The 12,113-nt window shown below is 35.9% G+C and overlaps 1 protein-coding gene across 5 annotated transcripts in view; it reads left to right on the top strand.

The window, feature by feature from the left end:
- NUP107 (nucleoporin 107) overlaps positions 1 to 12,113 on the top strand; it is a 48,067-nt gene that overhangs the window by 15,890 nt on the left and 20,064 nt on the right. For 4 of the 5 annotated variants that reach the window (XR_015163807.1, XR_015163806.1, XM_086400085.1 and 1 more), the window contains exons 9-12: positions 6,096 to 6,167; positions 6,569 to 6,657; positions 8,847 to 8,925; positions 10,451 to 10,564. Coding sequence is in view for 3 of the 5 variants with exons in the window: in XM_086400085.1 (XP_086256211.1) it covers positions 6,096 to 6,167; positions 6,569 to 6,657; positions 8,847 to 8,925; positions 10,451 to 10,564 (354 nt within the window). In the remaining 2 variants the exon portion in view is untranslated. Of the gene's footprint in view, positions 1 to 405; positions 983 to 6,095; positions 6,168 to 6,568; positions 6,658 to 8,846; positions 8,926 to 10,450; positions 10,565 to 12,113 lie in introns of those variants that run through there. The other variant, XM_086400086.1, reaches the window with a different exon arrangement.

Below are 12,113 nucleotides of genomic sequence, written 5' to 3'. Positions count from 1 at the left end.
ACACAGAAGTTTTATGGGTGTTTTTTTAAGATCAAGTTGAGAATGTCATTTTGAAATATTTAGTTAAACCTTGGGAAGAGCAGTCACAGTGTTCTAAAAATGCCTTCCTTCAGACCAAGGACCCTCTTAAGTGAAGGGTGTGTCTCACTGAACTTGAAACATTGAATTTCTAGGAAATTTGAAGGAGTTGTCCCTTAGGCCATTCAGCAGAAGCTTTTTTTTTAGTGCAATTTGGGTGGGGTGTTGCAGTGACTTGGTTCCTAGCAAAGGTATTAGTTGTTGTTCAGTCGCCAAGTCGAGTCCAACTCTTTGCAACCCCATGGACTGCAGCATGCCAGGTATTAGTCAGGTTGTTAAATTGTGCAGACTTGTTTGCAGTGCTGAATGTATTTTGTCCTCTCCTAGAGACTCCAAGCAGAGAGAAGATAGAGCCTGAAGGGAATGAGTCACCCGACTCTGTCTCATTCTGTAAATCATCTTCTCATAGTTTTCTTCACCTCCCAGCAGACCTGTGGGAACCTAGCCACTTTGCCCCCCTTCAGAAGTCAGCACCTTCTGCAGTTAACTCCTGAACAACATGGGTCCACCTAATATGCAGATCGGTTTTTCCCCCACTAAACGCATACTACAGTATTACGCAGTCTGCAGCTGGTTGAATTCTCAGGTGCAGAACCTCCAGTACAGAGGAAACCAGCAGTGTAGAGAACCAACTGTAAAATTATATTTGGATTTTCAAGTACAAGGAGGATCGATAACCCTGACTAACCCTTGCATTGTTCCAAGGTCAAATGTATTTCTTTTTTTCTTTTAAAGCAAAATAATTTTCAAGTACAATAACTCCAACCTGTCAGAAGTCAAACCCACTCTTGTTTTTCAGTGGATAGCACCATGACCAATGAACATTCCCTAAGCCAGCACTTCTCAAACTTTGCTGTGCACATCAGTCACCTGGGGATCTTGTTAACGTGCAGATTCTGATTAGGTAGGTCTGGGATGGGCCTACAAGTCTGCATTTTTAACAGGCTCCCAGATGGTGCTGGTGTAGTTGGTCTGTAAACTGCACTTTGAGTAGCCAGGGTCTAGACTGGTCTCTGCCTCATCTCAGAAACAACTGCACGTTGTGTATCAGACTTTGCTGACTCTGTCTCTTCTGTTGCAATTCTGCTCTCTCATCTTGTTTCTGTTGCCACCACTTAAGCCAGAACTTTCATCATTTTTCTTAGGAATTATGCCAGTAACTTTTGTCTAGTCTCCCTGGCTTTCGTTTGGCAGGGATGGTTTGGGCGGGGGTTCTCTTTTTTTTTTTTCTTTTTTACCATATAGTATGCTCTCATTTATACGTTATACTGAGAGTTTTTATTTTTTTTATTTAAATTTTTAAAAACTTGATTATATTTTTGGCTGCACTGGGTCTTCATTGCTTTGTGCCGGCTGTCTCTAGTTTCGGTGAACAGGCGTCTCACTGTGGTCACTTTTCTTGTTGAGAAGTACACGTTGTGAGCACATGGGCTTCAGTAGTTGTAGTCTGCAGGCTCAGTAGCGGCGGCTCAGGGTCTTAGTTTCTCTGTGGCATGTGGAATCTTCCTGGATTTAACCTGTGTCCCCTGCATTGGCAGGCGAATTCTCATCCCCCAGGAAAGTCCACTGAGAGTTTTTATTATTCATCAATATAAATATATACTTTCATGTCAATTTGTATAAGTTTACCTTATTTTTTCATAGTATGCTTAAGTATAAATGTACCATAATTTTTTTCAGACATTCTGCTGGACATACTTAAATTGTTCCAGTATTTTTCTTATAGTAATCAATGCAATGAACATTCGCACCTACATATTTGAGGATTTCCTATATTTCTGGAAGTGAAATCATTGGGACAAAGTTTGAGAGATTGTCGTGTTGCCTTCCTAATGAAATGTACTAGTTCACACTGTCATAGTATGTGAAAATATTTGCTCTGCTATCAGTCATTTGATTTTTTCCAGTTGGAGGGGAAATACCTCACTTTAATATGCATATCATTAATCATTAATAAGATGGAGTGTTTTCATTCTGAAGTATTTATATTATATGAATTCTATTCTTTGCTCACTTGTCTGTTCATTATTTTCTTTTTCTTTCCTCAACATGGTAAAGATAGTCTTTCTGTCACTTGTCTTTCAGCTTTGTTTCAGGGGTCTTTGTCAAGCAGGCATTTCCTTCTTTAACTGATCAACATCTATCCTGCTTTCCTTTATCATTCACCATATGTTATTAAGGAAGGCCTTTCTTACCTATGTGAAAATTATTCTCAATGTTTTCTTCTACATGAAGTTTTTTTTCCTATACAAGAAGTTAATTCACCCAGATTGTTTGTGAAGGGAGCAAGAGATTTAACTTTTCCTCAATAGATATCCATTTATCCTGACACCCTTTATCATATTTATGAAAGTAAAAGTCGTTCAGTCGTGTCTGACTCTTTCTGACCCCCTGGTCTATACAGTCCATGGAATTCTCCAGGCTAGAATATTGGAGTGGGTAGCTGTTCCCTTCTCCAGAGGATCTTCCCAATCCCGGATCAAACCCAGATCTCCTGCATTGCAGGTGGATTCTTTAGCAGTTAAGGCACCAGGGAAGCCCAAGAATACTGGAGTGGGTAGCCTATCCCTTCTCCAGTCGATCTTCCAACCCAGGAATTGAACTGGGATCTCCTGCATTGCAGGCAGATTCTTTACCAACTGAGCTACCAGGGAAGCCCTATCATATTTATACATAGATCTTTTTTGTTTTGATTGCTTTATTTGAAAACCAGTACTACACAACTGAGTCACTCTAGCTCAGGAGTTTTGCTGTTTTAAGTTTTCTCTTCATTTGGGGTTATTTTTGCCCACGTTTTCCCAGATAAACTTTTTCATTTCTTTTTTTAAAAATCCTTTTGGGAAATTTTTTGAAATAATATTGAATCTGTATATTAATTTGGGAAGACCTGACGTCTTAACTACGTTGGATTTTCCTAGTAATGAATATGGCATCTCTAATTATTTAGATCTTTTATAGATTATATAGATTTGTGCTCTTCGTAAAAGTCATTTATAAAGGATTTACATTAATCCTGTTGAGAATGACTTTCCTTTCCTATTGCATTTTCTAATGATTTACATGTAAAGCTCATATTTGACCATCTTTTGGACCTGACATTAGCTCCAGCAAGTTTTAAATTTGATTTTATTGGGTTTTCCCTGTTGGCAGAAATCATCTACTAATAATTAATTTCTTTTAATCCTTCTATTTGGTATATTTTTAAGGAAAGTTTTACTCTTTATTTAAAAAATTTTTTGGACTGTGCTGGGTCTTCCTTTCTGTGCGTGGGCTTTCTCTAGTTGGAGTGAGCGAGGGCTCCTCTTGGTTGCAGTGCATGGGCTTCTCATTGCTCTGGCTTCTTTTGTTGTGGAGCACGGGCTGTAGGCCAGTGGGCTTCAGTAGTTGGGGTACACAGGCTCTGTGGTGTACAGCATGGGAGCTCTAGCGCTGAGGCTTAATAGTTGTGGCACATGGGCTTAGTTGCTCCACAGCAAATCTTCCTGGACCAGGGATCAAACCCATGTTCCTTGCATTCTCAAGAGGATTCCTATCCACTGTACCACCAAGGAAGTCCATAGTCTGTTATTCCTCTTACTTGCCTTATATCATGGGCCAAGAACTCCCATACAATTATATCAATGATAGCAGGTATTCCTTTCTTGTACTTGACTTTTGATAAGAATGATTTTGTGTTAGTGAAGAATAAGAATTTTTTTTTCTCTTAACTAGCTAAGAGTTGCAGTCAAGTGCTTTTTATCTTCTGTAGATACCTGTTTTAAGTTTATTTTATTTTTGGCTGCACTGGGTCTTGTTGCTGCGTGGGTTTTCTCTAGTTGCAGTGCATGGTCTCTAAAGTTCATGGGCTTAGTTTTCCATGGCATGTGGAATCTTCCCAGACCAGAGATCAAACCTATGTCCCTTGCATTGGCAGGTGGATTCTTAACCACTGGACCACCAGAGAAGTCCTATAGATAACTGTTTTAATTTATTAGCATAATGGTTTGCATTAATAGTTCTCCTAATGTTGAACTATCCTCAAACAGAATAAACTTTAAGTCATGATATATTCTTAAATATGCTACTAAATTTTATTAGCTGATTTTTTTTAGAAGTTTCCCAAATATATTTTCTTTTTTAGTTACTTTTTCATATCTAGTTCTAGTGCCTAGAATTGTGCCAGCTCTGCAGAACAAGTTCATACATCTTCCATCTTTGTGTGCGTGTGTGTGTGTGTGTGTGTATGTGTGCACGCATGTGTGTGCTTTGTTTGAAAATTATAGTAATTAACCTGTTCTTTGAATCCTTAGTAAAAATATGCCTTTAAAACCATAAAGACCAGGTGCTCTTTTAGGGTTTAGCTGTTTTTGTGTTCTCATTACAAAAAGTAACCTATGTTTAAAGCAACTATGAATAGTCAAAAAAGAAGAAAAGATACTTTTATTTTATAATAAATGATTTTAACCACATTTGTTAACTTGCTTTTTCAAGTATCTTTTTAAAGTATCTTAAAATATTTTAAAATATTTTTTCAATCTTTTAATTTATTTATTCTACAAATACTTATTTCATTCCCAGCTAGTGAGATGCATATCTTGGAAGATTATTTATCTTATATTTGGCTATTTATTGAACTCACTTATATGTTTTAATAGTTTTTTGTTGATTATCATGCTATTCTAGGTAGGTATTCCTGTTAATCTACAAATAGTGATGACTGTGACTCTTTTTCCCTATTTTTAACTACTTAGTGCTTCTTCTGGTTTTATATATTAGCTAGAACTTTTAATAGTAAATTTGAGTGATTTCAGCAATTTTTTTTCCATCTTCTGGATTCTAAAGGGAGTGTCTCTCTTTACAGTTAAGTAGGGAGGCCTGGTGTGCTGCGATTCATGGGGTCGCAAAGAGTCGGACACGACTGAGCGACTGATCTGATCTGATCTGATATTTGCTATACTGCTGCTGCTACTGCTAAGTCGCTTCAGTCGTGTCCGACTCTGTGTGACCCCATAGACGGCAGCCCACCAGGCTCCCCTGTCCCTGGGATTCTCCAGGCAAGAATACTGGAGTGGGTTGCCATTTCCTTCTCCAATGCATGAAGGTGAAAAGTGAAAGTGAAGTCGCTCAGTCCTGTCCGACTCTGCGAGACCCCATGGACTGCAGCCTACTGGGCTCCTCCATCCACGGGATTTTCCAGGCAAGAGTACTGGAGTGGGGTGCCATCGCCTTCTCCGATATTTGCTATAGGCTTCACTATTAATAGATACTCCATTACATTGGCAAAGTATTCTTTTATTTCTAATTTACAAGGATATTTTTATCAAATGACATTTTGGCGTCTATCAGGATCTCCTGGAGAAGAGAATGTCTACTGACTCTGGTATTCTTGCCTGGAAAATCCCATGGACGGGCAGCCTGGTGGGTTACTGTCAATGGCGTCACAAACAGCTGGACACGGCTGAGCACACATACATGTTCGCTAGATTCATGTGTCTCTCTTTTCCTTGAACCATGAATAAGATGAATTAATAGATTTGGTCATTGTGTGTTATCCTTTTACTGTGTTGCTTGATTTAACTTCTTAATATTTATGTCAAGTTGTCTAAGTCAGTCTTTAGAAACTTGGATTATTCCTAAGTTTTATCGTCCATCAACTTCAGTGTAGAATGAAAAGATTTAAAAAATTTTAAATGTTAACTTCCTAATATGCCTCGTGACTGCATCCTGCCCTTTATTGTGAATTGTTTCATTTTGTTTTATGTTTTATTGTTCTCTAAAACAACATCTTTGGAGAAATAGAACTTAAAAATTTTAAGTGTAACCAAGAATTAAAATATCAAGTAAGAGTAGCTGCTCATTGATCTAGCAGTTTGAAATTTATTTATAAAAAATTTTCAAAGATGAATATACAGATTTGCTGTCTTAAAATAGTTATGGGTGATAAAATATACTTATTTCAGATTCTCTTTTACCATTCTGTTGAAATAATGTTCCTTGAGCATCTTCTTTTCTTTTTTTCCATCAAATTTTTAAAATAGGCTCTTAATGCCAGTGAAAAAGCAGTTGTGGAAGCATTGTTTCAGAGAGATTCACTTGTCCGACAAAGTCAGGTATGACTAGAGTTTTTACATTTTAGGGGTGAAATATGGAGAAAAGGTAAATGACCTTTAAAAAATGAAGTTTTTTAGATTTGAAACTTTTTCCTTAAATTTTTTTCTTTTTCATCTTTTAATTTATAATTAAAAGGAAGTAAGCACCTTGTTTTTTGGTTTTCAAATAATAACCCTAGCATTTACAGGAATAGCCTGTTGAAAACTGTAATATTCCTCTAGAAAATTTCTTTTGCCATAATATTTATACATCTTTAAAAAGTAAAAATAGTGGTAGAAAAAGTTATTACTTGGTATTTTTTGAAAGAGAAACTTTGTTTTAATTGTGGGAGTAGTACTACTTCAAATAAAATCCTTAACAAAATTTATAGTTAATGCTCTTTTTTTATCCCCTTCCCTAGCTGGTGGTAGACTGGTTAGAAAGCATTGCCAAAGATGAGATTGGAGATTTTTCTGATAATATTGAATTCTATGCAAAGTCAGTGTATTGGTAAGTCACTAAACTTTTATTCCTGAAGTCACTTAATGTTGATTTTGTTTATCCATCTTTCAACAACCATTTATTCAGTTCTTGCTGAATTCAGTCTGTGAGCAAAACAGATAACAGCCCTACCTTTATGGGATTTATAATTGTATAAGAGTTAGACAGCAAATAAATATATCCTGTTAGGTGTTAATAGCTTTAAAAGAAAAAGGAATCAAGAGTTGATAGATAGAGGATAATAATGGGAGTTATTTTAAGTAGAAGAGGTGACCAAGGAAAGCCTCTCTAGGGAAATAAGGTTACAGGTAGTAAGAGTAAGAGGCTTTTAAGAAATAAAGGAGGTCAGGCATGCAAAACTTGAGTGACAAGTGCTCTGGGCAAGAGCAGGAACTGCAGAGACTTTAAGAAGGTAAAGTATTTGTACATGAAGGCCAGTGTGAACACAGCAAAGAAAAAGAATAGTACTTAATGAGATTGAAGAGAGCCAGCTAATATATTGACAGTCAGCTGAGCTCAGGGTTTGGAACTTTATCCTAAATGTGATAGGAAGCCTTGAGAATAAAAGAATGACATGATCATGTTATCATGATCAAGCACTCATTTTCTTAATAATCATAGTTTGATCATCAAGAGAATTCTACTGTGTTTCTAGCTACTTATGTGTGTGTTTTTTCCCCCTTGCCTTACATTCTGCAATGCTTCTAATTTATTGTTAAAACCTTGAAACCAGAAAGCAGCCCCCAGGTTAAAGGGACAGTTTATTTCAAGAGTTAAAGGAAAAGTTCACTAAATGGGAAGGAACTCAAAAAAGAGGGGATATATGTACACATATAGCTGATTTACTTTGCTGTACATCCGAAACTCACACAATATTGTAAAGCAACTATGCTCCAATAAAAAGTAATATAAAAAAGAGAAACATTTAGTTTGCCTTTGAATTCAGTAACGTGTATAAAGTCTGCAAATCAATTTTTTTCCTGCTTAACTAGAAAATTAATGCTACCAAATATATACAACTTCTAAATCTTGATTCGTGTTGACTTTTCTGAAAGAAATTTCCATTTTCAGAAAAAATGTTAAAAATGCTTGTTTAACTGTGTGGCATATGGAATCTAGTTCCATGACCAGGGATTGAACCCAGGCCCCCCTGCTGCATTGAGAGTGTGGAGTCTTAGCCATTGGGCCACCAGAGAAGCCCCAGAAAAAAAAATTTTAAGTTAAAATATCTGTTAAGATTTTTGCAAGTTTTTGCCTGTTGGTCTTCTTTTTTTTCCCAATCAATAAAAGAGAATAGAGAATCCTAAAACAAAGCCACACATATATGGTCATTTGATTTTTAATAAGGCATGGAAGCAGCCCAGGATGGAAAGAAATGTTCTTTGAACCAACCATACAGAGAAAACTGCGTATCTGTGTGAACAAAGATTAACCTTGATACCTCCCTTGCACTGTGTGTGCATGCTAAGTCGCTTCAGTCATGTCTGACTATGACCCTGTGGACTGTAGCCTGCCAGGCTTCTCTGTCTATGGCATTCTCCAGGCAAGCATATGGGAGTGGGTTGTCGTGCCCTCCTCCAGGGGATCTTCCTGACCCAAACACCGAACCTGCATCTGTTAGGTCTAACCTGCATTGCCAGGCGGGTTCTTTACCACTAGCACCACCTGGGAAGCCCCCCTTGGACTGTACCCAATAGTTAATTCAAGATGGATCATAATCCCAGTTGTAAAAGCTAAAACTTAAAGCTTTTTAGAGGAAAATATAAGAGGACATTTTTGTGACTTGGAGAATAAGTGATTGTCACAGAAAGTAAAGGGGAAAGAGTGATTTGACTTTAACAAAATTAAAAACTTCTTATTAAAAGATGTAATTGAGAAAATGAACTGGTGGTAAGCCACAGATTGGAAGAAACATAAAGAACCTGTAGTTCATAAAGAACTCCAACTTGTAACAAAGAGATAACCCAATAAAAAAGACAAAGATCTGAACAGATACCTTACAAAAGCAGGTAAATAAATGGTCAATAAGTCATGAAAAAATGTTCAGCATTGTTGGTCATCTGAGCTAAAATGCCCCTTTGTATTTAGTGTTGTGCATGTTTTTTCTGAGTTGGTAGTCTTACTGTGACTTGACTTGATTCTTTAAGTAGACCTATACAAATAGTTCTTCTAAAAAGAAGTTGTACGTATATTTTCAGGGAAAATACTCTGCATACCTTGAAACAGCGGCAGCTCTCTTCTTATATAGGAAGTGTCCGTCCTCTTGTCACTGAATTGGTAAGTGTTCTTTGAAATGAAAGTTGCCCTCAAAGTTAAGTGATTTTCTTAAAGACAGAATGTTCTTCTCTTGGATCCTTGTTTTAGATTTCTGAAGGACTGCATATACTGTTTAACTCTTAAAAAGCACTAAGTTGCATTTGAATTTAATGGCATGTATTGAGCCCATCTGTGGCCTATGGATTGTAAATTGTAAAAGAGAATGTAGAAAGTATTCCTGATTTGCCAGCATTAAAACAAATTAATTTTGACCTTATAGCAAGGTTTAACTCTTTAACTATAAGATGGTGACCTGTGAAGGTTCTTCTATGTAGAAAGCAGGGAGAGAAAATAAAGCTTTGTGAATTAGCTTGAGGTTAGAAAAAAGTCATTCTAGGATATGAGTAATGAGAGTAACAGTGGCTTTGAAAAAATGAGAGTCTAATAATTGTAGAAATGACAAAACAGAGCTTTGTGATAGGTGGAGGCATGTGAACTAAAAGTTTATAGTGAAGAGTGAGAGAAGTAAGTAAGAACTGAAAAAATGGACTACTCTGTGAGTAAATAGAGTAAAACTATTTTGTAACAAAAGTGCATTTTGATAAAAATTACTTGGAAACTACTGACAGTGCTTGTAATAAATTGTAGCAAAATTATCCCACAACAAACAACTAAAAATCATTTATCCTTAATTTCTGGAAAGTGATTTCCTTTAGTCAGAAAGAAACCATCTTCCAAAATTGAATGATTATATCTGCAAAAATATTTGTGGAACTAGCCAGTTGACCTATTATGCATTCCATTTTTTGAACTGATACTCATATTACTCAGTAACATTTGGAATAAGAATTACTTCCTCCCTTTAAGTCACATTAAAATAGCTTTTCATCTGAAATTCATCATGTAGATAATGTGTGCTCTTTGCTGCAGAAGTAAGGCCAGTGTCATCCTTAGTGTTTAAATGCACATTTCTTTCTATTCATGAAAGGTAGTTAGGAATAACTGTCGGAGGGTAGAGGTATTTATCAGAAATCTATTTTACAATTTCTTTAGTTGGACATGGGTTTATTTTTATGTACTTTTAATCCCATACTGGGCTCTCTTCTCATATATTCTCAGGAAAAACCAGCTATGTACCTTCTAGTCACGGCATGCATTGTGATTCCTGGAGTTTCTCTGCTCATTCTCCATCTAGGCCTGATTCTACTTAGGATTAACTTGGCCACATAGTTGCTACAGCAGGGTAGAGTTCAAGTCTACTTAATTATGAGTAGAATTTCTAGAGTTTCTGGGCTGGGCTAGTGATATCTCTGCCTTGCCTGACTAAGGCATGCAGCTTTGTGGACCAGTGGAGTCTGTTTTGAATGGGCAGCAGACAGTTATGTCTATTTGGACCACTTACCACTTTTTCATTCTGTTTGTTACCTAACTAAATTAAATTAGTTTATTTCAGTATATAAACTCAGGAGATGTTTATCATGTCTCGATAATGTTTAAATCATATATGTATATCAAGGATTTATAGTTGATTGATTAATTTTTGTAGGACCCTGATGCTCCCATAAGACAGAAGATGCCACTTGATGATCTGGATAGAGAAGATGAAGTCAGATTACTCAAATATCTTTTTACTCTAATTCGTGCTGGAATGACAGAAGAGGTAAATGATACATACCCTGCTTGTCCAGTGTCAAAAAGTCACAGACTGTAAGTTAGAAGGGATCTTAGTATACTTCCTCAATGCATTAATGTTTTTCACAGTATTTCTGGGTCTAACACCTAACATTTTCGATGATAAAGAACACATTGTTTCAGAAAGCAGTGCACTTTAGTTTGCGTATCTCTGGTAGAAAATTCTTTATAAGAAGTTAAGCTTTGGCTTCCCGTATTTGTACTTTGTACTCTAGGCATAGCCTCATTATTTCTGGTTTGGATTTTTAAGAGTTAAGAATAAATCTGACCCTGATTGCTCTTCTAGTTGACACTGTGTAGCATTTGAAGACTATGATGCCCTCAAACTTCTTCCTTTTAACTTCACCTCTTTAAAATGTAACCTCCTTTGTGATAGTTAGATAGAAATATGTTAGTTCAAAGTGTTGTTTGTTCTTCTCTGTTATAAACCACCAGCATATATTAAATAATTTCTTATAGTAGTAACCCTTGGATTATTAAACATCATTCTTATTTTTTAATTAAGAAAAGAAGTAACATATATTCATTTATTCAGAAAATATTTAACGGCCAGCCACTGTGCCAAGCCACGTGCAGGATATTAGGAGTCACAATGGCAAACGATATGTATTTTTAACAACAGAAAACAAAAATATAATCACATGACTGAGAGGCTTGAAAAACAAAAACTTTTAAGGTCCTACTACTTTTGCATAATCACAGATAGGTTTTAAATAAAAATTTACTTACAACCCTTTTTCTTTTGTACCTTTTTGTAATAAAATTATACTTTATTGCTTTTGAATGATAATTATGTTTATGAAGATTTAGTTTCTGTGTTATGATTAAGTAGAACCTAGTTGACTCTAAAAGAAAAGAAAAGCTGATTGTTCTTTTTCACAGTATAAAATGAATTATTGCACAGCCAACTCTTGATGAACCACACAAGAATTATTCAGTTTGTGAAATATTTTGGACTTTCCCCGGTCCTTCAACTGATTGCACTTGTTACAACTGGGCACTGAGTGAGACAGCTTTTGTACCTGTTTTTAACATAATTGTAAGCACAGTATACCTCCAGGTTTTTTTTTTTTTTAATCTTTATGGAGATATAATTCAAATACTGTACTGTTCACCCACTTCAAGTGACTAACTCAGTAGTTTTTTGGTATATTGCAATATTGATTTTTTTCATTATGATAAAAGATATATAACAAAATTTGTCATTGTGACCATTTTCAAATGTTAATTTCAGTGGCATTAAGTACTTTCATAGTGTTGTGCAATCATTACCACTGTCTGTTTCTAAAACTTTTTTGTCACTCCAAACAGAAACTGTAATCATTATGCAGTAATTTCCCATTTTTCCTTTCCCTCAATATTTGGTAACCTAATCTACTTTCTGTCTCTGTTAATTTGCCTATTTTAGCTATGATGTAAGTGGAATCATATAATACTTGCTCGTTTGTGTCTAGCTAATTTCACTTAGACAAATGTTTTTAAGATTCTACGTTCAGATTTTGTCCTGCCTTTTTTCA

The sequence above is a fragment of the Bos grunniens genome, chromosome 5 (genome assembly GCF_055505025.1).
Source record: "Bos grunniens cultivar Pamir isolate PY7600 chromosome 5, Bosgru_T2T1.0, whole genome shotgun sequence".
Classification (NCBI taxonomy): Eukaryota; Metazoa; Chordata; class Mammalia; order Artiodactyla; family Bovidae; genus Bos; species Bos grunniens.
This window is presented reverse-complemented; position numbering and strand designations above follow the sequence as displayed.